General features: G+C 49.2%; 2 protein-coding genes and 1 non-coding gene across 6 annotated transcripts in view; all 3 read right to left on the minus strand.

Moving 5' to 3' along the window:
* Positions 1-903: 903 nt before the first annotated feature.
* On the minus strand, positions 904-7,349 carry C17H12orf57 (chromosome 17 C12orf57 homolog). Its single transcript, XM_053371723.1, has 3 exons — positions 7,055-7,349; positions 2,763-2,939; positions 904-1,244 (listed from the first exon to the last, which is right to left on the minus strand). Exons 1-3 carry the CDS (start codon positions 7,128-7,130, stop codon positions 1,096-1,098), a joined length of 402 nt encoding a protein of 133 aa, XP_053227698.1. The 5' UTR covers positions 7,131-7,349; the 3' UTR covers positions 904-1,095.
* Positions 7,350-9,313: 1,964 nt separating this feature from the next.
* On the minus strand, positions 9,314-9,377 carry LOC128405480 (U7 small nuclear RNA). The gene has a single exon (XR_008328312.1). It is a non-coding gene; the product is annotated as a U7 small nuclear RNA (small nuclear RNA).
* A 3,068-nt stretch (positions 9,378-12,445) lies between these two features.
* Positions 12,446-27,036, minus strand: part of ATN1 (atrophin 1) — a 32,208-nt gene continuing 17,617 nt past the window's right edge. For 3 of the 4 annotated variants that reach the window (XM_053371685.1, XM_053371684.1, XM_053371686.1), the window contains 7 exons: positions 25,519-25,632; positions 23,201-25,194; positions 22,007-22,229; positions 19,581-20,298; positions 17,033-17,176; positions 14,752-14,932; positions 12,446-13,406 (listed from right to left, as the gene is read on the minus strand). In XM_053371685.1, the coding sequence (XP_053227660.1) occupies positions 13,373-13,406; positions 14,752-14,932; positions 17,033-17,176; positions 19,581-20,298; positions 22,007-22,229; positions 23,201-25,194; positions 25,519-25,632 (3,408 nt within the window). In that variant the 3' untranslated portion in view covers positions 12,446-13,372. Of the gene's footprint in view, positions 13,407-14,751; positions 14,933-15,977; positions 16,025-17,032; positions 17,177-19,580; positions 20,299-22,006; positions 22,230-23,200; positions 25,195-25,518; positions 25,633-27,036 lie in introns of those variants that run through there. The other variant, XM_053371687.1, reaches the window with a different exon arrangement.

Genomic DNA, 27,036 nt, shown 5'->3' on the forward strand with positions numbered 1-27,036 from the left:
GTCCCAAATGTTTAGAAGCACTACTGCAGCTTTCGGTAAAAGGTATTGCAGAGTAATCTGATCTCCGGAATCCCCTCGAACTATTGCTATGGTAGGAGAACTCCCAAAATAAAATTATTCATGAGGTAAAATTATTTCTAGGGAGACATGAACAAATCATTACTCCCCTCCCCTTTTTTGGCCTGGTAATCAGTTTTGTAACGGAAAAGGGTGGCGCTGTGGTCTAAACCACTGAGCCTTGGGCTTGCTGATCAGAAGGTCGGCGGTTTTAATCCCCGCGATGGGGTGAGCTCCCGTTGCTCGGTCCCTGCTCCTGCCCACCTAGCAGTTCGAAAGCACATCAAAGTGCAAGTAGATAAATAGGTACCACTCTGGCGGGAAGGTAAATGGCGTTTCCGTGTGCTGCTCTGGTTTCGCCAGAAGCGGCTTAGTCATGCTGGCCACAGGACCTGGAAAAACTGTCTGCGGACAAACGCCGGCTCCCTTGGCCAGTAAAGTGAGATGAGCACCGCAAACCCAAAGTCGTTCACGACTGGACTTAACTGTCAGGGGTCCTTTACCTTTTTTTAAAAAAAATAAAAAATCAGTTTAGCAGCATGCAAAAAAATCAGTTTTCCAGCATGCTTTGAAGAACTACGTTTTGTATCCTCAATTTCAGAAGATTAACTATGTGTGCACCAAATTTTACTTATCCAGACTGGGATATCGTTTTAACAATTTTGATAGCCCAATAAGTGAGCCTAGATAACAATGTGCTTATTCTCCTTCTCAGGACAGAGCCGACTGATTTTATGAGGATTCCAGGTTGTATGTGTGTGTCAAGAGAACAGGAATGGAGCGCATTAACCAAACCTCTTCTCCCATCATGGGGCAGGACTCCGTCAGAAATATGCAGGGAGATAATTTACAAACAAGCAAAATTTATTCACGAGCACAAAAAATACATAATATATGATGCAAAACAAGGACTGCTCACAGAAGTCAAAAACATCTCTCATGACAACGGAAAGAAGATGATGTCCAAGAATCAAGTTAACACTGCCGCAGGGGCAGCAGCATAATTTAGACAGGAAAAGGCGGCAGAAGTTGCCTGCTTCATGATGCTGCCACACCCCCTGCCCCAGTCCCATGGGGGGGCAATGTCATTGGAGGCAGGAACATGGATTTTAGCTTCCCAGACATGCTTGCAATCTCGGGATCCTGAGACTCGTACGATTTTATCAATCGGGCAAACTTTAGGACTCCTAGGGAAAAAAGGAGGATAAAGTGAAATCCAATTTATCCACCAGAACACTAACTTCTTATTGCTTTTACTACAATGCTCCCCAACATTGCTTGACAAGCAAGGAAACCTCTTTTGGCTCAGCTGAGCAATCAATGGGGCACCTTCCTTTTTTTGCCAATTCCTTTTTTAAACTGATTTTCAAAAATTTTAACAAATTAATTAAAATTAAAAACAAATTTAAAAGTTGACTTCCCACCCCTTTCCATATGTTTCTTTTCTCTCCCTCCTTTGCTGCTCTCACAATAACATACCTTTTCCTAATTTCTATCAATTTCCCATCCTTTCTCAATTTCCACCTGCTGGACAGGTTTCGATCCCTGCTTAGACTTTTGTTTAACTATAACATTTCCCCAGTTATTCAAGTGGAGTTATTCTTCCTTCATCTATCAATATATACCGTAAATCACAATTTTTAAATCGTATTTCCTCCAGTGCAACTTGTTAATCTTGCCTTTATGCATTCACAACACTATAATTAAAAGGGGTAAATTCTATAATCTCCTTTAACCCCAGAATTCTATTCAAACTTCACAATCCACACAAACATTTGGGGAGTCTCCTGATTCTGCATGTTATGAAGTTCCCTTTAAGCATATCAAACTTTGACAATATCCATTTCCTCAGGCTTAATCTTCTAGCTGTGTCCATGGTCAGATAATAATAATAATAATAATAATAATAATAATAATAATAATAATAATAATAATAATAATAATGATGTAGTATTTATACCCCGCCCATCTGGCTGAGTTTCCCCAGCCACTCTGGGCAGCTTCCAATCAAGTGTTAAAAACAATACAGCATTAAATATTAAAAACTTCCCTAAACAGGGCTGCCTTCAGATGTCTTTTAAAAAGAAGATAGCTGCTTATTTCCTTCACATCTGAAGGGAGGGCGTTCCACAGGGCGGGCGCCACTACCGAGAAGGCCCTCTGCCTGGTTCCCTATAACCTCACTTCTTGCAATGAGGGACCCGCCAGAAGGCCCTCGGCGCTGGATCTAAGTGTCTAGGCTGGACGATGGGGATGGAGAAGCTCCTTCAGGTATACAGGAGTAAGGCCGTTTAGGTCTTTAAAGGTCAGCACCAACACTTTGAATTGTGCTCGGAAACGTACTGGGAGCCAATGCAGATCTCTCAGGACCAGTGTTATGTGGTCCCGGCGGCCAGTCCCAGTCACCAGTCTAGCTGCCGCATTCTGGATTAATTGCAGTTTCCGGTCATCTTCAAAGGTAGCCCCATGTAGAGCGCACTGCAGTAACCAGAGCATGCACCACTCTGGAGAGACAGTCTGCAGGCAGGTAGGGTCTCAGCCTACGTACCAGATGGAGCTGGTAGACAGCTGCCCTGGACACAGAATTAACCTGCGCCTCCATGGACAGCTGTGAGTCCAAAATGATGGGACGCAGCTTGCGTTTGTGTCACCCCACAAGGATCGTGAGTCAGTCTAGCCCCTCCACTTCAGCACTTTGAACTCACCTTCCCCATCATTGCTGAACCCATAGGCTTTGATCACATCCTGCTGGATCTGGGTAGCCACAGGCAGCAGGAACTGGAGCATCTTCCCCATGTCATTGCAGGCGTTGTCCCTCGCCTCCTCCATGCGCTGGGCGTTTTCCGGCGCACCAAATGCCTTGATCACTTCAGCCAGAACCACTGAGGAAGGAAGCAGAAGGACTGTTGCCACTAAGCAATCACAAACCTGCGAGATTCCCAAGATTGGGAGAATGGCAGGTCAAGATGGTGGAATACGCAGAGTTGGCAAAGTTGATGGGGGAAATCCGGAATCAGCGTGATGAACTGTTTCAAAAGGACTGGAGCAAAATTATATTTTATACGAAAGAAAATTGTAAACATCTGAAAACGTTTGTAGGTTTGAATTGAAATGTTCTGTAATGTGAATATAAGGAACTGATTTATATATAATGAGGTGAAATATTAAAAGAAGACAGAAGGTAAAAAAGTGGTTATAGAAATGCTAAGAATTTGGTAAAGATGTTCGGAAGTCAGAAAGAAGGAGGGAAGGAGGTCGATGATCGGTCTGAGTAATGCATCAGGTTATAGAATTATATAACAAAATGTGAATATGATAAATATGGAAAACTCAAAAAAAAAATCATTATATAAACAAAAACCCTGGCGAACCATACACACAGCAAGTGGAACATGCAAGCCATAGGCACTGACTCTATAGGGCTGAGGTGTCTTCAAGTGCCCACAAAGTCTGTTGGTACAGGTTTGTGCCACCCCAGTCTTGAGGGCCAGGCCTTGCCACGGTGGGCCTTGCTGCTATGGCAGCAGACCTCGCCGGGGCAGCGGACCCTCCCAATGTTGGGCAGAATTCGGCACCTCCGAGGCAGGAGCACGCCTCCACCTGCTAATATTTTATCCACGAGGATCAAATCTCACCCTCGTCTCAAATTTCCTGGGATGAGTTACCTACACGCAACAGCCTTGCAGTGAGGCTCTCTGAGAAAAGGTTTCCAGTGAAGGCGATGCCAAGTTCCTGGAATAAGGAAGATTAAAACGAGGAACCAGCACCATCGTCCCTTATTTCACAGAAGACACTCTGCAACTAAACAGTCCAGTTCAAGAGAGAACTGACAGGAACCGTGGCAAAACCCCAACCCCTCCGTCTCACTGGAAAACCACGGTTAACACAACATTCAGTTTTACACTAGTCTTTCGTGCAATGGCTTTCAATTGTGTAGCTTTCAGGTAATCCTTTCCTTGTAAGCACATCAGACATGGAACCCCTGTGTGTAGCAGAGGATTCCGGCGAGTGTTTTGAGAGTGCACACTCAGGCCCTGGTCATACATAAACACACACATCCATATTAAAGCGTATCAGGGACAATGCCAAGCCGAATCCTTCCTCCAGAGATGCTTGTTTTGCATGTACACAGATTTATTTGTTCATGAAGGGAGTACCACAAACAGTCAACCTTGAGCCTACAATGGTGCAATGCACTTTACAGCTTTACCATTTGATTCTGCTAAAGCAGCAACTGCTCCCGAGTAAAAGCAGAATGCTTTCTTATGCTCATGCTGGGTCCACCAAGAGAGAAAACGTCTAGAGTAACACATATCCACAGGCCAACATCTGAATGTGTTGTGTTGGTGCACATACCGTCCTTCAGGAAAGCTCGACTGTGATCTTCTCATTAAACACCCCTAATAAGTTTCCATAGAACCAAGTTTCCAAGTCTGAAAAACTCTGCTTCTGTGCAACAGAGAGAGCCAATTTGCAGTCCACAAATGTGTTCCACAAAGGAATTTAATCTGACCCCTGACTGGCCCTGCTATATTTTAATCAATGCATGGCAGAAGCCTTTTTTCAGGAGATTTCGAAATTATTTTCAGGAAGCCTCCACTACTAAAAACATCACATCTGCCTAGGAAGGGCCATTAGTGTGATGCTCTTACTGGTTTGAAAATTCTAAAGCAGTGTATATGTTGTTCTTATTATTATTATAAGCTAACTTTATTAAAGAGCCCCAATATCAATGATAATATCGGTCCAGCTCTGCAGAAAACAAACAACTCAGCCACCAATATTTTTCTTTCATCAGGATGATTCCCACTTTCCCTCAGCCAAGCTTAGGGCCACACTTCCCCACAAAGTGCGATGCAATTATATCATTTAACTATTTCCATTTTGTGATTACTTTCTTTCCCCTGGAGAAGAGGTATCGCTGCATAAACTGAGAATCACCTGTTTTGTCCTTGCCTACCCATCCTCTTTGCCAGATACACTTCCGTGTCCTTTTCACATTGCTCACCCCTGATTTAAGCTCAGCAATTGGAACGAGGGGTGCCAACTTGAATAAAATAATGTGGGGGGCAGGTAAGTCCCGCCCCACATAATCCATCACATGTCATGGTGCACACACACCATTTGAATGGCAATGCCCATCAACTTTGGGCTCCCGCTCCCAGAGATATTTTATTTCTGGTGGGGCTGAAGACCCCTTGGCCCCTAAGAGTTGGTTCCTATGACTGGAGCAAAAGCCACTGGCCGAAGTGCCTCTGATCACGTACAGAGCGCATTTCTTGCCCTTCCCACTGATGCAACACAGCAGCATCTGAGATTAAGGTTCGGTGAAAGCGGCATCTGTTTCCAGAAATGAGCAAATGTTTGAGACAGCAAATCTCAGAATCCCAGGGATGGAAGGGGTCACCAGGGTCATCTAGTCCAACCCCCCCTAATGCTCATCATCCCAGCTCCATCACTCCGGAAAGAGATGACAACCTTAGCTTCTCTCCTGGTGGGGTAATTTTTATTTTATATATTATTATTATGCAAAAAGCTGGGCTGGATGAATCCCAAACCGGAATTAAGATTGCCGGAAGAAATATCAACAACCTCAGATATGGAGATGACACAACCTTGATGGTAGAAAGTGAGGAGGAATTAAAGAACCTTTTAATGAGGGTGAAAGAGGAGAGCACAAAATATGGTCTGAAGCTCAACATCAAAAAAACAAAGATCATGGCCACTGGTCCCATCACCTCCTGGCAAATAGAAGGGGAAGAAATGGAGGCAGTGAGAGATTGTACTTTCTTGGGCTCCATGATCACTGCAGATGGTGACAGCAGCCACGAAATTAAAAGACGCCTGCTTCTTGGGAGAAAAGCAATGACAAACCTAGACAGCATCTTAAAAAGCAGAGACATCACCTTGCCAACAAAGGTCGTATAGTTCAAGCTCTGGTTTTCCCAGTAGTGATGTATGGAAGTGAGAGCTGGACCATCAAGAAGGCTGATCGCCAAAGAATGGATGCTTTTGAATTCTGGTGCTGGAGGAGACTCTTGAGAGTCCCATGGACTGCAAGAAGATCAAACCTCTCCATTCTGAAGGAAATCAGCCCTGAGTGCTCACTGGAAGGACAGATCCTGAAGCTGAGGCTCCAAGACTTTGGCCACCTCAGGAGAAGAGAAGACTCGCTGGAAAAGACCCTGAGTTGGGAAAGATGGAGGGCACAAGGAGAAGGGGACGACAGAGGACGAGATGGCTGGACAGTGTTCTCGAAGCTACCAGCATGAGTTTGACCAAACTGCGGGAGGCAGTGGAAGACAGGAGTGCCTGGCGTGCTCTGCTCCAGGGGGGCACAAAGAGTCGGACATGACTAAGGGACTAAACAACAACAACAACAAATACTGTAGTTCAAGCTAAAGCCTTTGACTGTGTCGACCACAACAAACTATGGCAAGTTCTTAAAGAAATGGGAGTGCCTGATCACCTCATCTGTCTCCTGAGAAATCTCTATGTGGGACAAGAAGCTACAGGTAGAACTGGATATGGAACAACTGATTGGTTCAAAATTGGGACAGGAGTACGACAAGGCTGTATATTGTCTCCCTGCTTATTTAACTTATATGCAGAATTCATCATGCGAAAGGCTGGGCTGGATGAATCCCAAGCCGGAATTAAGATTGCGGGAAGAAACGACTAAACAGCAACAACAACTATTATCAGTTACAGAAAGGTAGCCGTGTTGGTCTGCCATAGTCAAACAAAACAAAAAATTTTTTTCCTTCCAGTAGCACCTTAAAGACCAACTAAGTTAGTTCTTGGTATGAGCTTTCGTGTGCATGCACACGAAAGCTCATACCAAGAACTAACTTAGTTGGTCTTTAAGGTGCTACTGGAAGGAAAAAACAACTATCATCATCATCATCATCATCATCATCATCATCATCATCATCATCCTTATTATTTCATCTACAAGGGAGGTGGATTTCGCCCCCGATGCGGGTGCTCCTCTCACCTTTGGCTTGCTCGGCTGTTAGGGAGACGGGCTGGGCCTGGGCCGAGGCGGCCACGGGGCGCTGCAGGCTGGACATGCGGCGGCCGAAGAGAGGAGAGGCGCTGGCGGCGAAGAGGAGTCCCGGGAGATCGGAGCGGGCGGCGGCGCCGGGGCTCCCTCCGCTGCTGGCTGCGCGCCCTGCTCAGGCGCCGGGAGGAGCAGCCGCGCGTCTTCCTCCTCCGCCCCGCCGGGAAGACACAGCAGCTGCCTTGCAAAGCATCCCTCCCCGCCCCGGAACGTGTGGACCCGCCTTCCCACTTCCGCGCTGCAAAGCGGGTTGGAAACGCCCCGCTCCGGCGATGACGTCACTTGAAAGCTGAAGGGAACCTCCCCGTGCAGGGGCAGTCTAGCTGCAGATTGTTTTGGGGGGGGAAAGCAGCGCTTGGCTGGTTCCCTTTAGCTGCTGTTTCGTTGTTTCACAGATTCTAATAAATGGCCAATTGATTTGTGAATCCTGCAATATGATTTCTTCTCTTTCGCTGTAATAGTGACGTATAGGATTTTATTTTTTTAGTTGCTGCTTTGTTCATAGCGCTTTATAGATGATTGTTTTTTGTAATGATTGGTTAATTATTTTGTATGATTTATGCAGGGCCGGATTTAGGTTTGATGAGGCCCTAAGCTACTGAAGGTAATGGAGCCCTTTATATGTCCAGCTGTCCTTTGCCAACAACAAATTGTCGCTGTTTTTTCTGTTGAGTATATGCTCTATGGTAATTTAGGGACCTAATAGGTATCCAAAGCCATTTGCACATGCAGAATGTAGGCACCCTATATATAGAAATGAGCAAACCAGTGATCTTTTAGGGAGCAGGCGGGGCCCATTACTTACATCATAGGAGCCTACACAACACAAAACACTGTTGCTGTATGTAGGTTATATTTTATTTGTTTTTTAACTTATATTTTGGAAATGTACATCCAGTTTTATTCCCTTTGAATTTTTTGGGGGCCCCCAAGAGAGTGGCGCCCTAAACTATAGCTTGCCTAGCGTATACATAAATCTGGCCCTGGTTTTATGCCTTTCTTGCGCTGTTCTGTTTCTCTCTATTATGTTACTGTTGTTTATTGCTTGTGAGCCGCCTTGGGATTCATAGAATTGTAGAGTTAGAAAGGGACCCTCAAAGGTCATCCAGTCCAACCCCCTGCAATGTAGGAATTCATTTGAATGAAAAGCAGCAGAGAAATACAGTCAGTCGCGCAGTCAATCAAATGGGTTGCACAGCAAGTGCTCCTGTGGCCTGATCCTGCAGGGTTTGCTTGATGGTCTGCCGCCCTGCTGTTTTGCTCCCTCGTCTTCCTCCTCAGGATATATAGAGCGTGTCATTTTGGCTGCATGCCGGTTATGGGTTGTCACGGGGTTCTTGCACTCCATGACCCACAGATCTGTTAGAGCCCCACATGGTGAATTTTAAAGCAAGAGGCCGACTTACTGATCAGTATTGTTTAAAAGTCCCCCCCCCCCGGTGCCCCAACAATTGAAAATCCTCAATTCCAGTCTGATCTCATTTATAGGAGCACAATTCAAAGTGTTGGCGCTGACCTTTAAAGCCCTAAACGGCCTTGGCCCAATATACCTGAAGGAGCGTCTCCACCCCCATCGTTCTGCCCGGAAACTGAGGTCCAGCTCCGAGGGCCTTCTGGCAGTTCCCTCGCTGCGAGAAGCCAAGTTATAAGGAACCAGGCAGAGGGTCTTCTCAGTAGTGGCACCCGCCCTGTGGAACGCCCTCCCACCAGATGTCAAAGAAATAAACAACTACCAGACTTTTAGAAGACATCTGAAGGCAGCCCTGTTTAGGGAAGCTTTTAATGTTTAATAGATTATTGCATTTAATATTCTGTTGGAGGCCGCCCAGAGTGGCTGGGGAGGCCCGGCCAGATGGGCGGGGTATAAATGATAAAGTATTATTATAGGAGACAAGAGAGATGCAGCTCTTGGTTGTACTGCCAATACAAAGGGACATGATCTGGGTGAAATCAAGCCCTTCCAGTCCTCATTGACTTAAATAGGAAGATATGCTAAAGAGATGCTTCAGGTCCATTGGGCTAGAAAATAAGTTAACTCTGGTGACTAATAGCACCCCGAGTGCATTTGCTCTAAAAACAATGCATGTTCCGAGGTTCTTTGGCTCAGGTATGATTTGTTCACGAGGACAGGACTTGTACCCACGCGTAAGAACACATAATGGCTTTTGTAATCTGCAGTTTGATCAGCTTTAGGGTGGCTCTCCGCAGCTGCAGCAGAAAGCCTGCTGGACAAATCCAAAGAGACCAGGAATCACTAGGAGCAACAAAAAGAAATTGCTTGATGTTTGTCCACCGAGAACAGAATACGGTTTAGGCGACAGTGACCAGTAATCCCTGCTTGCGGCGCAACGCAAAGCGTCAACAGCGGTGGGAAAAGCAACCCCATTTTCTGCAGAATTTAGATTTACCCTTGAAAATGAAGCTTTGGGCACCGTAGAGCTCATATGCTAAAAGTTATGGCTTCCACTGGACACAGTGACTTAAGGTCCATGCCCCTGCCAGTTGACGGATCCCAAGGGAGGAGCTGGAATATAGGTTTGGAATCTCAAAGCGGAAGAGAGATGGTTTTTAAAGCCACAGGGCTTCTTCATAATGGGGTGCCACGGAAAAAGGGAATAGCTAAATCCTTAGGGTTTCACTGGAGGTTTTTGAACGGTTGCTCCAAGTTTGATGCCCTGCATCTGAAAACAACCATAAATGCAAAAGCTATCATGCTAGTGTGCATCACAGTGCAGTACCTACATCACCTTTCACCACTTAGGTTGAAGTTCCTGGGATAGCTCAGTTGGTAGAGCATGAGGCTCTTAATTCCAGGGTCGTGGGTTCAAGTCCTACTTGGGGGGGATCCTTCATTGTAGCAGGTCAGACTAGAATCAGCGGTTCTCAACCTGTAGGTCCCAAGATGTTGTTGGACTACAACTCCCATCACCCCTAGCCAGCAAGGCCAGAGCTCAGGAATGATGGGAGTTGTGGTCCAACAACATCTGGGGACCTGCAGGTTAGATGATCCTTGTGGTCCCTTCCAACTCTACAATTCTGCGGCTTTTAGTCTACGAAAAGGAAGCAAGTCGTCTTGCAAGGCTGTGAAAGCACCCTCTGCTTGTCCAAGAGCCTTTTCATTTCCCTCCGGGAAAACCAGCCATTTATGGCTGAATCGTAACAGACATTGACTGGGTTTTCTGTGAATTGATGCTTGTTCCAATTCAGTGGTGAGCAGTGGGTTGAAAAGCCTCTCCAACCAGTGCCTAGAAAGCAGAGAGACACGCAGAAGATGTGGAATAAAGAGAAGTGTGGATGAACCCTTTGGATGCAGACCTGGCTCATAGGACAGCCTCTTGTTCTTACTCAGAAGTTCCCCCACAAACCACATTGAAAGTTGTTTGGTCCACTTTTCGGGGTGGATGCCAGCAGGCAGCTGGTTATTTTGGCTGTTGCTGGTGTACCTAATGTCCTTGTCTGTGCCGTGTGCCCACACACCTCCCCAATGGACATATGCTCACTATGAAGAGTGCTGCTGTTGAAACATCCATTCTTGCCACCCACCAAGGGTCAATAGTGGGGGGTGGGAGGGGAGTAAGAGGAGGGCCAAGCTCAAAGGCCGCTAAAATTAAGACACTTGTTGATTTGGTATTTGATAACCTTTGTAACTTGCTTTTTATGCACATTGTAGCAAGATGCGTCACACGCTCAGCTATGAGCTGCCGATTTAAGCAAGTAAGAGATGAGATTTGGTCAAATGCATCTTTTACTCAGACGATCCATTGAAATGAATGCACTTAACTTTTTATCATGTTAATTAATTCAATGGATCTGCTCTAAGGACTCACTCACACTTTTGCAAAACCTACATTTTTATTGCATTGTGTACCGATGAATTTCCCCACGCCCAATAGCTATTCTCGATGCTCTATGCCTGTGTCTTGCAAAAATCCGATCTCACTCACTGAATCGGATCTTATCAGACGCATGGACAATCCGAAGAGAGGTCTTGCTTCAGTTCAGGGGGCAAGATCGGATTTTTGCAAGGCAGAGCCGTGGAACAGTAAAGGAAACTCTTGGACCCACAGGAATTAATTGGTGCATAATCCGATCAAAATACGGCCAAGCAAAAGTGTGGATGAGCTGTAATTAAGTTAGCTGAATATTACTCAGAAGTTTTTAAACTGGCAGGTTTGTCCGTATTAAAGTTGAAGGTGGGCGTTGTGTACTCCTCCCTTCCACGTGCATAAACCTTTGTGCAAGTAAGGGTGCTGTGGGTGAGAACGGTTTATGCATTTCATCCCCAGAAAAGAATAGAAATGAATTGCGCCTGTGGATCCGTCACATTATCATACACAAGTATATGCACTGGTGCATTCCTCCACTGCACAGAAGGTATGCCTGGTGAACCCAATCTTTTTAATAGTTGATCCTAGGGACATGGGTGGCGCTGTGGGTTAAACCATAGAGCCTAGGATTTGCCGATCAGAAGGTCGGCGGTTCGAATCCTCGCGACGGGGTGAGCTCCCGTTGCTCGGTCCCTGCTCCTGCCCACCTAGCAGTTCAAAAGCACATCAAAGTGCAAGTAGATAAATAGGTACCGCTCCGGCGGGAAGGTAAACGGCATTTCTGTGCGCTGCTCTGTTTCGCCAGAAGCGGCTTAGTCATTCTGGCCACATGACCCGGAAGCTGTACACCGGCTCCCTCGGCCAATAAAGCAAGATGAGCGCCACAACCCCAGAGTCGGCCACGACTGGACCTCATGGTCAGGGGTCCCTTTACCTTTACCTATCACCAGGGGTGTAAAGTGAAGCGAGAGCAGCGGAAAAAACGTCCCCTACCTACACTGCCAAAACCTGATGCTGGGGATTCCACTAATGCAAGCACAAACCAACATTCTGTTTGCTACTGGAAGAGCAGTATGAAAACCTAACTAAAGATTCCATCGTGGTAGTTTGCAAGGAGGAACTGGGTTCATCCAGCCACTTGCCCAAAGCACACGTCAGGAGACACTGAACTGCAGAGCTCTGGAGAAAGGAGAGCTTCAGAATAACACCACCACCCCACTCTAATCCAGAGCAACAGATCCTGTTTCCGGCAGTGTCCTGTTCCACTTCCACACTTTGCAACAAAATAGCAGGGGATGTGGTTTCAAAAATCTTATCCTCTTGGTAATAATAGCCCCCGCGGGGCGTGCAGAAAACGAACAGAGCAGAACAGTTTCCAGTACGCTTCTTTTTTGTTGTTGTTGCTTTGCTAGTTTCTTTCTCTCCCCCTCCCCCCCCCCGCCCCACACTTTTAAGAGCGCCCTTTATATAAAAACCATTAGAATGTGTGAGGGGGAAATTGGGTGTGTAGGGAGATTCTCCTCCCATAGTTGGGCATCTTTTAATGTTCTTATGTAAATATATATGAGGACAGATCAAGATATACAACCGTGAGATTAGACACACACACGGGGAGATCAAGGAACCACAAATTGCTACGCAAAACCGCCACGTCTAACAGAATGTGCATGAGTTAAAAGTACATCAACTGGAAGGGGGTGGAGGGGGAAAGGGGCAGCTGCCATCGTGGAAAGTCCCAAACGTGCTTTTTTTCGTCACTCGGCTGCATCCACCTCCGCCCTCCTCACCCCCACGAGACGGGAGGGGAACGGGCAGTTGCCATCCTTCAAACAGTCCCACAGCTCGCCAGCGCTCCTTCCCTCTAGGCATGGATACGAAGAAAAACGGCAGCTGCCCTCTTGGAACAGTCCTGTGGTGCTTTGCACCTCTCGGCTCGGCCCCTGTCTCTCGGGGGGGCTGAGCAAGAACGTGGCCATGCCTTCTTGAAACGTCCCGCGAGTCTTCTGGACTCTCTCCTGCGTCAAGGCATGGCGGAAGGGGACTTTGGGAGACTCCCCCATGCCTTTCGAAGTTCCTGCTGACTGGCCGCAATTTGCCCGAGGATTGCAGGGGGTGGGGAGGGCAGAAAAATAGATGCACGATGGTTTATATACCTTTGCTTACAGGATACAAGGGCACATTTAGCCATAGGTTCGAAATCCTTGCCTGGTGTTTGGCGCCCCGCTTGTCCTTCCCCTTTCGCCACCCCCCCTCCCGCCAGGGGTCAGCCTGCTTTCGTCCCTCTCCCATTAAACGACATTAGAAGTTGTGTCACTGTGCAGCTTCCAGGGTTTGGTTGTCAAATCTTCCTCTCTTCCTCTCTTTCAGAAGCAGCAGCAGCAGCAGCAAGAAGGTCAATGACGTCGCCATGGGGAATGGGATCTGCTTAGAGGGGCTTGTCGCTTTCTTTTTTCAGGTGACTGGGGAGAAGAGCAAGGGTGGGAACAGAGAAGAAAGAGTGAACAAAACACCACAAACGTGCACCTTTTATTTTGCTCATTTCAAGGCAATCTTGTTGCTTTCCATTAGCAGCCTTCTTCTGTGTCCAGGGCAGCTGTCTACCAGCTCCATCTGGTACGCCGGCTGACACCCTACCAGCTGGCGCACTGTCCTGCCAGAGTGATACATGCTGTGGTTATCTCCCGCATGGACTAGTGCAATGCACTCTATGTGAGGCTACCTTTGAAGGTGACCCAGAAACTAGTCCAGAATGCGGCAGCTGGACCGGTGACTGGGAGTGGCTGCCAGGACTATAAAACACCAGTCCTAAAAGATCCACATTGGCTCCCAGTATGTTTCCGAGCACAATTCAAAGGGTTGGGGCTGACCTTTAAAAGCCCTAAATGGCCTTGGCCCTGCATACCTGAAGGAGCGTTTCCACTCCATCGTCCAGCGCAGGCACAGAGATCCAGCGCTGAGGGCCTTCTGGTGGTTCCCCCACTGCAAGATGGGAAGTTACAGGGAACCAGGCAGAGGGCCTTCTCGGTAGTGGCACCCGCCCTGTGGAATGCCCCTCCCATCAGATGTCAAGGAAATAAACAACTACCTGACTCTTAGAAGACATCTGAAGGCAGCCCTGTATAGGGAAGTTTTTAATGTTCGATTATTTATTATTATGCTTAATAATAATAATAATAATAATAATAATAATAATAATAATAATTTATTATTTATACCCTGCCCATCCAGCTGGGCTTCCCCAGCCACTCTGGGTGGCTTTCAACAAAATATTAAAATACAGTAATGAATCAAACATTAAAAGCTTCCCTAAACAGGGCTGCCTTCAGATGTCTTCTAAAAGTCTAGTAGTTGTTGTTCTCTTTGACATCTGGTGGGAGGGTGTTCCACAGGGCGGGTGCCACTACCTAGAAGGCCCTCTGCCTGGTTCCCTGTAACTTGGCAGTGAGGGAACCGCCAGAAGGCCCTTGGCGCTGGACCTCAGTGTCCGGGTAGAATGATGGGGTTGGAGACGCTCCTTTAGATATACAGGACTGAGGCCTGTACTTGTTGGAAGTTGTCCAAAGTGGCATATTATTCATATTCCACTGTAAACGTCCTCAGTATCACTAGGGCCCTGTGGCAACAGGAAGGACTTTCAAAACACTGAAACACACTTTGGAAACCTATATGAAGGAGAAGATTGGAAGCTGTTGTGTCTGGGAACAGGCAGCTTCTTAACAATTCTGCTCTTGGGATCCTTACTGGTCCCTTTGTGCTAGCGCAAAACCAAACTTGTTCCCCCCCCCCCACAAAGAAGCCTCTCACCTGTAGTAATCCTCCTGGGTCGGGAGCGGCACTCCGTGCAGAGGGTGGTGAGCGTGCAGCCACTGCTGCTGTTCCAGGGCCAGGCGCTGGAGCTCTGCTGACTGTGCATGCATGGCTTGGAGCTGATGCGCTGCCGACATCGGAGCCGAGAGAGAGCCTGGCAGGTCTCTGTAGGGGGCAGCTGGAGCCACAGAACAAAAGAAGGACAAGTCACATTTTGGGGTGATCATGGCGATCCGCATGGGTTCTTTGCCTTTAACAGCGGCACAAAAGAAGAAGAGGAGTTTGGATTTGATATCCCACTTTATCACTACCCTCCTGCCAACCTAGCAGTTCGAAAGCACATCCAAGTGCAAGTAGATAAATAGGTACCGCTCCAGTGGGAAGGTAAACGGCGTTTCCGTGCACTGCTCTGGTTCGCCAGAAGAGGCTTAGTCATGCTGGCCACATGACCCGGAAGCTGTACGCCGGCTCCCTCAGCCAATAAAGCGAGATGAGCGCCGCAACCCCAGAGTCGGTCACGACTGGACCTAATGGTCTGGGGTCCCTTTACCTTTACCTTTATCACTACCCGAAGGAGTCTCAAAGCGGCCAACATTCTCCTTTCCCTTCCTCCCCCACAACAAACACTCTGTGAGGTGAGTGGGGCTGAGAGACTTCAAAGAAGTGTGCCTGGCCCAAGGTCACCCAGCAACTGCATGTGGAGGAGCGGGGAAGCGAACCCGGTTCACCAGATTACGAGTCTACCGCTCTTAACCACTACACCACACTGGCTCTCAGAATTTCAGGCAGAATTTCAGCAGCAGAGGCAGCTTGCCGTGGAGGGCTGAAAAAAGGTGTGCCTGCCCTCATTCCCTCTTCTGTATACCTGCCTAAGGCAAGCTGCCTGGCACCTTCCTTTGCATCGGGCAGCAGCTCTCCAAAGCTTTCAGACAGGAGCCTATCCCACACCCCTCCCTAGAATTGCTGCACGTTGTACCTAGTGCCTTCTGCATGCCAAGCAGTTGCTCTGCCCGTGAACCACCCGGCCCTTGCTCTGCACTCACTTCTTTTGCCTTACAGAACTGAAGCAGTGCACCAGCTCAAATCCACAGTGGGTCACCTTCAGTTTGCACCTGTCTGACCGACGGGCCTGCAAGCTGAAGATTCTTCCCTTTATCAAATAACGGTAACCAAACACATTCTAATGTAATTAAAAATAATCTCCCGTGTGCTTGTCGGTTGTCACAGCGCCTTGGCATTCATTGGCTGCAACCCTGTAAGTAGGGGGCAGATTTACCATATTTTCCGCTCCATAAGGTGCACCGGATCATAAGGCGCACCTAGTTTTTAGAGGGGGAAATCAAGAAAAAAAATCTTATTCCCCCCTCCCCAGCCCCAAAGAGCAGCGGACAGGCTGAGCGCAGCCTGTCCGCTTCTCCCAGAGCTGCTGGGGCTGCCGGGGGAAGCCCGGGTCCCCCCCCCCAGCCCCAAAGAGCAAAGAAGCCAAGACTGCGCACGGGATCCATCCCGCTGGCTGTCTTGGCTTCCTCTTTAGCCACGCGCAACCTCTCCCTGCCGGAGGGGTTGCGCACGGCTATAGCACAAGCCAAGACAGCGAGCGGGATGGATTTGGAGAGCAGCACGAGTTCCCGCTGTGCTCCGTAGGCTTCGGGTTCCTTTTCCTGAAGCCAGGAGAGCAAGGAACTGAAGACTCCAGAACGCAGTAGGTACTCGCGCTGCACTCCGAAGGCTTCAGGCGGCTATCCCTGAAGCATGGAGAGTGAGAGGGGTCGACCAGGCTGCGCTTCGGAGGCTTCACGTTGCTATCGCTGAAGCCAAGGAGCCTGCATTCGCTCCATAGGACGCACACACATTTCCCCTTAATTTTTGGAGGGGAAAAAGTGCGTCCTATAGAGCAAAAAATACGGTATATTCCCAGTAAGCCATTGGTTAGAGAAAAAAATGCTGCCTGCACACTTCCCTGTCTTATTTCCATAAATAAAAGGGCAAGAGAAGGACCCACAGCAGAGAAGGTGTGAAAGAGCACATGATATTTCTGCGAAGACCAGTCCCCCAGAGTCTATCATCCTACATCCAAGAGCTCTTCCCTTGCTCCCTAATCAGGTCCTCGCTTTTGATTCACAGTTGTTTTGCAGTTCCACGCATGCGCCTATGCTCTCTGCCACACTCAATCCATTTTCTCACACTCCTGTTTTTCGTTCTGTCCGTTCTCTTCCCTGCACCCGAATCTTGCCCCTGCCTCTATGCTGCTCTCCCTCATCCCTGACAGAGATCTTACCAAAAAGCTGGTGGCGCAGCACCTCATTTTCATGCAGTGGGTGAGGAAGGAGCGGATTAGGGATGGTACCAGCTGGGTAGGGTATCCGGGTGAGATGTGACCCAGAAGCCAGTGGATCGATAAGAGGGTGAACAGAGGCAGAAGCTGAGGAAATGAAGATTGTAAACAGTTAGCTTATGGCATGGGATATAGAGAGCAACAAGAGGGGGAAAAGGCTCTGTGTAATATGTAATACAGTCCTACCTTGGAAGTCGAACAGAATCCGTTCCGGAAGTCCGTTGGACTTCCAAAACGTTCAGAAACCAAGGTGCGGCTTCCGAATGGCTGCAGGAAGTTCCTGCAGCCAATCGGAAGCTGCAAAACCACATTGGACATTTGGGTTCCTAAAAACGTTTGCAAACCGGAACACTCACTTCCGGGTTTGTGGCATTCGGGAGCCTAAACATTCGAGTCAAAAGGCGTTCGACTTCCGAGATACGACTGTAAATTCAAATACAATTTCTTCCTGATTTTTTTGCATTCAGGCTAAATTGTATGTTAGCATTTATGTGGCGTTTTTTCAGTAATCTTTGCAACATCCTTGTAAGGTAGACAGGTATTACTCACGCATTGCTGATGGGTATCAGATACACTGAGAAAAACAGCTATTATTATTATTATTTATTAAATTTGTTTACCGCCCTTCATCCCATAGATCTCAGGGCAGTTCACAGCATAATATCTACACAGAGAATTTGTAGCTGAGATTATACTAGGTGCTGGACGTCATTGCTCACATTAACATTCATACCACTCCTCTTCCTCTCATGAAGGGGCCTGATTCATGTAACCAGATCCCTGAGAATCTCAACAAGGTTTTAGCTTTTACACATGCAAAGATAGGAATACAAGCAGGACATCACAGAGCCCCCAAAGAGTGACTGAATAAAATGTCCAGAGGTTATGTCCAGAGACTTTAGTACTTCAGAGTTCCTTTTCCAGCCCTGAGCAGCAAAAGCAGTATGAAATATGCAAAATAAGCAACAATTTTGCATGGACGTTTGCTTGATTTGAATAACAGTATTCAAGTGGCAGAATCCAGCATTTCTCTGCAAAATTTGGATTGCAGAAAAAGTCCACAGATAAGAAAGAGGGAAGCAGAGTCTCAAGAGTTCGTCTTTCAACTTGCAATCAAAGCCTGTAACAGGCTGAAAATACACAGACTATTAATTAATTAATTGGCACTTCCAGGCTGAAAAGAACAGCACAGTTCCTTGAAGCTTAACTTCTAGGTGAGGTGCCAAGCCCAGGTTTGGGCTGTACCATGTCAGACAGAATGTGGAGGTCTGCACAACTGACTGCTGTTCTGCGTGCAAAAATCCCCATCGTGCAGAAGATACACCAGGCAGAATGATTCTAGTCCCATATGACACACACCAGTTTCCCATATGCAGGAGATTATCTTGTATGCAACAGCGTTCATTCATGTAAGAATTCCATGCCTTGCCGGCTGAAATGGCACAGCCAGAACAGAGGCCCATCACTGTACCATGAGCTGGAAGAGACCAAAATGGTCACCTAGGTTCACCCCCTACAATGCAGGAATATTTTGTCCAACGTGGGGCTCAAACTGACTGCAAGAAGTGAAGTTACAGGGGAACCAGGCAGAGGGTCTTCTCAGAGGTAGCACCCTCCCTGTGGAATGCCCTCCTATCAGATATCAAACAGATAAACAACTATTTGAATTTCAGAAGACATCTGAAGGCAACCCTGTTCAGGAAAGTTTGTATTGTTTGATGTTTTATTATGCTATTATATTTGTTGGGAGCCGCCCAAATTGTCTTACAAAGCAACTAGAAATAATAATGTCTACATAATTGAATTATGGTGCTGGAGGAGACTCTTGAGAGTCCCATGGATTGCAAGAAGATCAAACCTATCCATTCTGAAGGAAATCAGCCCTGAGTGCTCACTGGAAGGACAGATCCTGAAGCTGAGGCTCCAAGACTTTGGCCACCTCATGAGAAGAGAAGACTCCCTGGAAAAGACCCTGATGTTGGGAAAGATGGAGGGCACAAGGAGAAGGGGACGGCAGAGGACGAGATGGTGGGACAGTGTTCTCGAAGAGACCAGCATGAGTTTGACCAAACTGCGGGAGGCAGTGGAAGACAGGAGTGCCTGGCGTGCTCTGGTCCAGGGGGTCACGAAGAGTCGGACACGACCAAACGACTAAACAGCAACAACAACAATTTTCACTTTAAGTAGCATGGGACTAGAGACTTCTCTTTTTGTTTCAATGAAATATGAAAAACTTGGAAATGTGCCCCAAATCATTACCCATGTTTTTTTTGTTGTTGTTGTTCTTGCTATACCACTGTGAAGGTCCTCAGTATTGCCAGGGGCCTGTGCTTTCAATATTTTGTTTATTCAATGTTTAATATTTTACTTAATATTTTGCTGGGGCAACCCAGTCAGATGGATGGCCTAGAAATAATGCAATTATTATGATTAAGGACAAGACTTAAAAGTGATGCCAAGGCACGTTGGAGAGAGAGGCCCCGCTCCTCACCTGCGTGGATGGCGTCCTGCTGGTGGAGATGGAGGTGGGAGTGGATGTGGGAGTGCTGGTGGTGATGGGGGGTCACGTTGAGCATCTGCAGCCGGGCCAAGGGGTCGTTGCTCAGGGCGGCCACCCTTTCAGCATGCTGCCGCTCGGCCGCCAGTCGCTCGGCGTAGGACATGTCGGGCCGCAGGGCAGGGCCGGCCGCCAGCGCTAGCCGCTCCCTCTCCAGGTGGCCCAGCCCCGGGTGGAAAGGGAAAGCGGGGTGCAGGCCCGGGCCGGCCTGCAGAGCCAGCCCCCCATGCCGCGGGAAAGGATCCATGGTGGCGCTGGGCACAGCGTGCAGCTGCTCCAACTCGGCGGGCTTCACCTCGAAGCCAGGCTTGAGGCGCTCGCGCAGGTCGCGGTCCCGGAGGTCTCGCTCGCGGGCCTCCCGCTCTCGCAGCTCCCTCTCCCGGGTGGCTGGGTCGCTGCTGTAGATGGCCGGCACGTTGTAGCCCAGCAGTCCGGGGTCCACCGCGCCCAGCGGGACGTAGAAGGGGTGGTTGCGGTTGCTTGGGGACATGACGTGGGGCCGCGCGTACTCGCTGAGGGTGCGGAGCGCCGGCGTGTCGGGGCCCAGGTAGGGGGGGACAGTGGCAACGGCGCTGCCTTGCTCAAACGACGGGCGGTGAGGGACGGGCCCCAGGGAGGCGCACTCCACTGCGCGGCCTTCTTGCGCCACCTTCTGCAAAAGACCAGAGAGAGGCGTGTTCGATTGATTGATCGATTCTGTTTCTATGCCGCTTTTTATTCAAATAAATCCCAAAGCGGCGTATAAACAACAGATAAAAATAACATAATGGAACATCACAAATACAGTGGTACCTCGGTTTAAGAACTTAGTTCATTCTGGAGGTCTGTTCTTAACCTGAAACTGTTCTTAACCTGAAGCACCACTTTAGATAATGGGGCCCCCTGTTGCTGCCGCACGATTTCTGTTCTCATCCTGAAGCAAAGTTCTTAACCTGAGGTAATATTTCTGGGTTAGCGGAGTCTGTAACCTGAAGCATATGTAACCTGAAGCATATGTAACCCAAGGTACCATAAATCGTATGGATTACAGTGGTACCTTGGGTTACATACACTTCAGGTTACATATGCTTCAGGTTACAGACTCCGCTAACCCAGAAATAGTACCTCGGGTTAAGAACTTTGCTTCAGGATAAGAACAGAAATTGTGCTCTGGTGGCGCAGCAGCAGGAGGCTCCATTAGGTAAAGTGGTGCTTCAGGTTAAGAACAGTTTCAGGTTAAGAACGGACCTCCAGAACGAATTAAGTTCTTAACCCGAGGTACCACTGTACTTAACAAATCATCAGTAAAACAATCCCAAATCAAACAATTACCATCTATGTAACGCTATTAACAAAACAACTAAAAAATAACATAAACATCACAGTTACACCAAAAATCATATTATAGGATTCATGAAGTACAGCAGCATTCATATCTATAAAACAATATTAACAACATTAACAAAACAAAGTGTTGAATTTGTACACGTGCTCTCCCCTCTGCCATGACTCATAAATTTTCATTCTATTCAATACATCAAAATACACCTGTACACAACGCTCCTCAATGAACCATATTCCTTTTAATTAGCAGCAAGGGGTCCTGTGTTATTATCAGGAGCAAGCCAGAAGTAAATCACACTGTGCAAGTTGAGTTACCTCTTTATTGGCAAAAACACGATTGACACGGGAGTGTCAGTCCTAATGAGCACAGCAACTCATCTCCAGCAGGGCTTGCCCCCATGAAGCATTTGCTGAGACTGAAGGTCCCTCCCTCCCAACAGCTGCCTAAGTTCCCTCTTCTCTGCTCCCCCAACAAGCAATTGGATACTGCGCCTGCGTGAAGTCAACCCCTCCTCCGCCTTTTTTCACGCCTCTTCTGGTTCTGGGAGAGCTTGTTGCAGCAGGAGGGGGAGACCCCTGTGCCTCTTCACCAGCTGGACTCATCTCTGCCTCTTGGCTTCCCTCATCTCCTGCTTCAGCTTCTGCCTCTGATTCTGAACTTCTCTCTACCACAGACTCTCCCCGCTCACTAAGCCCTGTGACCTCTTCAGCTTCCAACTCCTCTTCCCCACCTTCTTCCTCTGACCACTCATCGTTGTCCCACCACCAATCTCCGGGCTCTGAGCCTTCTCCACTTGGGGGTTCCCAGCTGATTTCTCCCACCATTCCTCAGAGTCCAACCAGTCCATGACAATTACAGGCATAACTGAAAAGGCCTTGTCCCAAGTCAGGCCATTCATTCGTCAGGTTTGGCACCAGACCACCATGTTGACTACACCATTGTTCTGTCCAAGATTGGCTCTGCTCATCACTGGTGGAAACCTGGCAGTTTCCTAGCCTTTTAACTGGGAAACGGGGGCTCCAGCCCCACTACTTACCACACTTCTTTCCAGCTCCCGTTCTTTCTCCCTCTCCCTCTCCTTCTCTCGCTCTCGCTCCCTTTCACGCTCCTTCTCCTCCCGGGCCTTCTGCTCAGCCTCCCTGCGCACCTTCTCCACAAGATCTGCCCGCTTCTTAGCCAGCTTGGAGCCGTCCAGTGGTACAAAGTAGAGATCGGTCCGTGAGCAGGAGTTGAAGCCGCGATCCAGGTGTTTATTGAACCTGTGGAAGGGAAGAAGGCGGCAACGCCCAAATAAAATGGAGAAGGGGGGAAGGCCAAAAGTGGTGAGGACAACTGAGAAATATGCCTTCAAAGGAAAATAGCATGTATATACAGCCATACCTCGGAAGCCGAACGGAATCCAAATCACGGCTTCTGATTGGCTGCAGGAAGATCCTGCAGCCAATAGGAAGCCGCGGAAGCCCCGTCGGATGTTTGGCTTCCAAAAATAGTTCGCAAACTGGAACAGTCACTTCCAGGTTTGCGGCGTTCGGGAGACAAAACGTTCGAGAATTAAGCTGTTCGAAAACCAAGGTGCAACTGTATCTGAGTCCTCCAAAACCCAGGAAGGGGGGGGGGCAAATGCCTCTCTAGCTAGCCTCTTGGGATTCTTCCCTATGCCATTCTGTCTCCCCAGACTATGCCCCTCACAGACCGTGCTCCCTAATTTCTCGAGCAAAAAAAATATGAATTCTCCAATCTGTGTGAATTAGATCAATGAAGCCATGGGCAGAATTCCCCCTCTCTCTTTTGTTGTTGCATACTTTATCCTGTTTCCACTAGTGTTGGTAGGGGATGAGGAAAGCAAGGAATGTTGTGGGGCACTAGTGAAGATTGCCCACCCACTTGATCCACAAAAAGTCCAATTCTGGCTTCTGAGATTTTCCAAGGTGCATCAAAAGGAAGGGTCTAGTTCCATGCTACTTAAAGTGAAAACATGTAGGCATTATTCTATCCAGTTGCTTTGTAAGAAGAATGCAAGTGACCACTTTTGGCCATTGAGAGGAAAACCACCAGAAGGTGGCTAAGGTGCTGCGCTTGGATTGGCGGTTCACGCACGGTGCAGGCCCAATGGCAGAACTTCTTTTATGACGTGCTCTGAGATTTCCCAACCCTTCCCGCTCATCCTTACTCCATCTCTCCCCCATTCCTCCCCCTTCTGCCCTGTCCCTGGCTCCCTTTCCTTCCTCACCTCGCAGACTGGCTGGCATGGCTTGCCACGTCCACCACCTTGGGGGCTGGCGAGGGGCTCCGGACAGGGGGCATCGGACTCTCCGGGGGCTCGTATTCCTCAGAAGGCTCTTGCTTGATCTGTGCGGCGCTGAGGGGCAGCGGGGGCAAGGGAGGGGGAGGGGCCGGCATGCCCCCCGCAGCTGGGGGGGCCACGGGGGCTGGCGAAGGGGCCTTGTATCCCCCGCCCGCCGGGGAAGAGGCCAGCCTGTACCCCGGTGGGGTGGCAGCACGAAATGAGGACGCTGAGGAAGAGGAGGAGGCGGAGGAAGGAGGGGAGCCCGGCTTGTAGGGGGCCGGGGGCTGGAAGGTGGGGGACGGAGAGGCCGTCCGCTTCCCGTAGGTGGTTACTGAGGGGGGCCCCGCCGGGGGCGACGCCGTCTTGTAGGGGGCTGCCGAGGTGGAGGCCATGGTGGTGATAACGGTGGATAGGGTGGCGGAGGCGGAGGTGACTGGTGGTCCGGCTCCGTGGGCAGGCGAAGGCGGTGGCGGCGGTGGGAATGTGTAGGCCGCTGTGTTTTGCCCCTGGGGGTGGCTGCAGACTCCCGGGTACGTTCCCTGGGGTGCAGAGGAGGAGGAAGAAGAGGAGGTGGTGGAAGAAGAAGAAGAAGAAGAAGAGGCAGAGGATGAGGAGGCGGAAGAGGAAGACGCAGAAGGGGCCTGGCTGTACGTGGCATGGCCATGGGGTGGGTAGAGGCGGAGGCCATAGGCGGCGTGGGACGGGTGGTGCGGGCCTGGCTCCAATGGGTGGGGATACCCTCCGGGGGCCTGGGGGGCTGCCGCAGCCGCTGCTGGGCCCCCCGCACCACTAGCGTGGCTGTGATGCTGGTGCTGCTGCTGGTGCAGGGCAGCCTGACCCGGGAAGGCGGCCGGAGGGTGTGAGCCGACGTTGCCCAGGGGGCGGCTATAGGGCGGCGGCCCTTGGCTCCAAACTGGCTGGGAGGGCATGGAGGGCTGGGTGTACTTGGGGGGCTGGCTGGCGACGGAGAGGCTGCTGGGCTGGGGGAAAGAGTGGCCGTAGGAGGAGCTGTAGCTGGGGAGGGCCTGGGAAGGGGGCGGCAGAGCGTACTGGGCGGCCGAAGAGCTGGGCGGGGGCGGGGCGGGGGCGTAGGGGTAGCGGGAATGGACGGGCGACTTGTCCTGGCCCATCCCGTGGGGGGGCGGGAGGTGCCCGCCCAGCGCTTGCCCCGCCACCCCCGGGGAGCTGGAGGCGGCCGACATATTGTTGAGGGGCCTCAGAGCGGGCGGCGGGGGCAGGTTGGCAAGGACGTGGGGGAAAGCGGCCGCGGAGGAAGGGAGCACCGATGGGGAGTTGTTCGGAGGGGTTTTCTGAGGGGGCAGACCCCCCGCCACCGGGGCCAAGGAAATGGGGGTTGTCGGGGGCGGGTTGTGCTTGGTGCCAAGGGCTTGCTCTCGCCCGCCTGGCGCGGGGAGGCCTGGCCCTGCACCAACTGCTTTGGGCCCCATCTGGACCACATTGGCGCCAGAGTAGAGGGGGACGTGGGTCGTGCAGGAGGAGGAGGAGGTAGAGGAGGAAGGTGAGGACGAGGAAGAAGAGGAATTGGCAGACAGAGTGGGAGGCGGCGGGGCTTGCGCCTGGAAAATCCTCGAGGCCTGGGCCTCAAGTTGCGGCTGGTAACTGCCAGCGGGGCCCGGAGGGTGGACGTCCCCTGCCAGGCCAAAGTTTGGCTCTGGTGGGCGAGCTAGGCCCTCTGCCAGGGGGGCAGGAGAGGGGCTCTGGGGGAAGAGTGGAGGGTGGTGGTAGGAGCGGGCCGGCCCCTGGGACAGCACTGAGGAGGAGTCGGAGTCGTTCTCCACGCTGCCGGGGCTGTAGACGCTGGGCGAGGTGCTCCGGTTGTCCTGGTCGATGTCGCGAGGGTCGCTGCTTGTCTCATCGTTGAAGCTGTGGCCATCGAGGCTGTCAACGTCTGAGGGAGACTGAGGCCTCGGCAGCTCCTGGAGTGGAGAGATGAGGCACAGGTTGAGCAGAGGGTCTCGCAAGGTGGGGGGGTGGTCCTAGAGGGAGAATTTGGGTGCACAGCAAATTTGGGCTCTTCAAGGGTAGTATGCCCCGCTCACACAAGAAGAACCTGCAGCCATTGTGGCTTGGTGAGGTCTCAGGTATGGAAGCAGACCTAGCCAGACCTAGCACAGGTCAGCACAGGAAACCAGGTGAACACCGGAAAGGCAGGGACAGCCTTAGAAGGACCTGGGACAGGACACCTCAAGAGGTGTTTGGGGCATGCAGGGAGAGGAGGCCTGTGGCCAGGAAAGCCCCACCTCGGTTTTAGTTTTCTTTGGGGCATTGGTGTCCTCTCCTTCGCTCTCCGATATCTCCTCCGGGCGGCTTTGCTTGCTTCCTTTAGGGGCCATGGACTCCTCCACCCGACCCTTCTGCAAGGCAGAGAGAGGCCCGGTTAGAAATTTCTTCCCCAAGTTTTGCAATGTACGTTTTTGTTTTTTGCCTTCTTTTAACTGTGGAAAATGTAATGTAACACGATGTGCATGCTAAACTACCTGAAACTACTTCCTGTACTAGTCCAAGGAATGAGCTATCGTTCAGAGTTCGGGAGGAGAACGGGAAGGCATTGTGAGGCTATGCAGGTGATCATATTTTGTTACTTGATGACAGAACACAGGACAAGTGGTTACATAGAACTGTAGAGTTGGAAGGGACCCTGAGGGTCTTCCAGTCCAACCCCCTGCAATGCAGGAATATGCAGCTGTCCCATATGGGGATCGAACCTGCAGCCTTGGCGTTATCAGCCCCACACTCTGACCGACTGAGCTATCCATGTTTGTGAGAGTGAAGATAATGCAAATTAACAAGTGGACAATAATTGCTCCAAAGAGGAAGCACTCTGGGATGCATAACTCAGTGCTGCAAAGCATTTGCTCACGGGAGCAATTGTTGTTCAGTTGTTAATTTGTATTGCTCTCACTTGGACACAGTGCTGACACTGAGCATAGAACTGTGAGGCTTTTCCATCCAGGAGGAAGAAGCAACAGATAGATGATAGATGATAGATAGATAGATGATAGATAGATAGATAGATGATAGATAGAGATAGATAGATAGATAGATATAGATAGATAGATGGATAGATAGATAGATAGATGATAGATAGATAGATAGATGATAGATAGATGATAGATGATAGATGATAGATAGATAGATGATAGATAGATAGATAGATAGATATAGATGATAGATAGATAGATAGATGATAGATAGATAGATAGATAGATAGATAGATAGATAGATGATAGATAGATAGATAGATAGATAGATAGATAGATGATAGATAGATGATAGATAGATAGATAGATGATAGATAGATAGATAGATAGATAGATAGATAGATAGATAGATAGATAGATAGATGATAGATAGATAGATGATGATAGATAGATAGATAGATAGATAGATGATAGATAGATAGATAGATAGATAGATAGATAGATGATAGATAGATAGATAGATAGACAGACAGAGAGACAGACAGAGGTGCTAAAGAATCAGTTCCTGGGTAAAACAACTTCACTCAAAAGGATTTTTGAACGGCAATTATTTTAACAATCTAAGTGGTTTTTTGGAGAAATTTCTAAAACAGCTTTTTTTTTAATGCAATTTTTCACTGAGACTTTCAAAAAGGTTAAGGAAACAAAATCATATTAACAAGGCCGCACAAACCCCTGCAAAATCACAACAAAGGTGAATTAAATAAAAGGTAAACATTCATCATTGCTTGTTCTAATTTTCCTGACTCTTGATAGGGTCATGATGGTGCAGCATAA

This window comes from Podarcis raffonei, chromosome 17, assembly GCF_027172205.1.
Source record: "Podarcis raffonei isolate rPodRaf1 chromosome 17, rPodRaf1.pri, whole genome shotgun sequence".
Classification (NCBI taxonomy): Eukaryota; Metazoa; Chordata; class Lepidosauria; order Squamata; family Lacertidae; genus Podarcis; species Podarcis raffonei.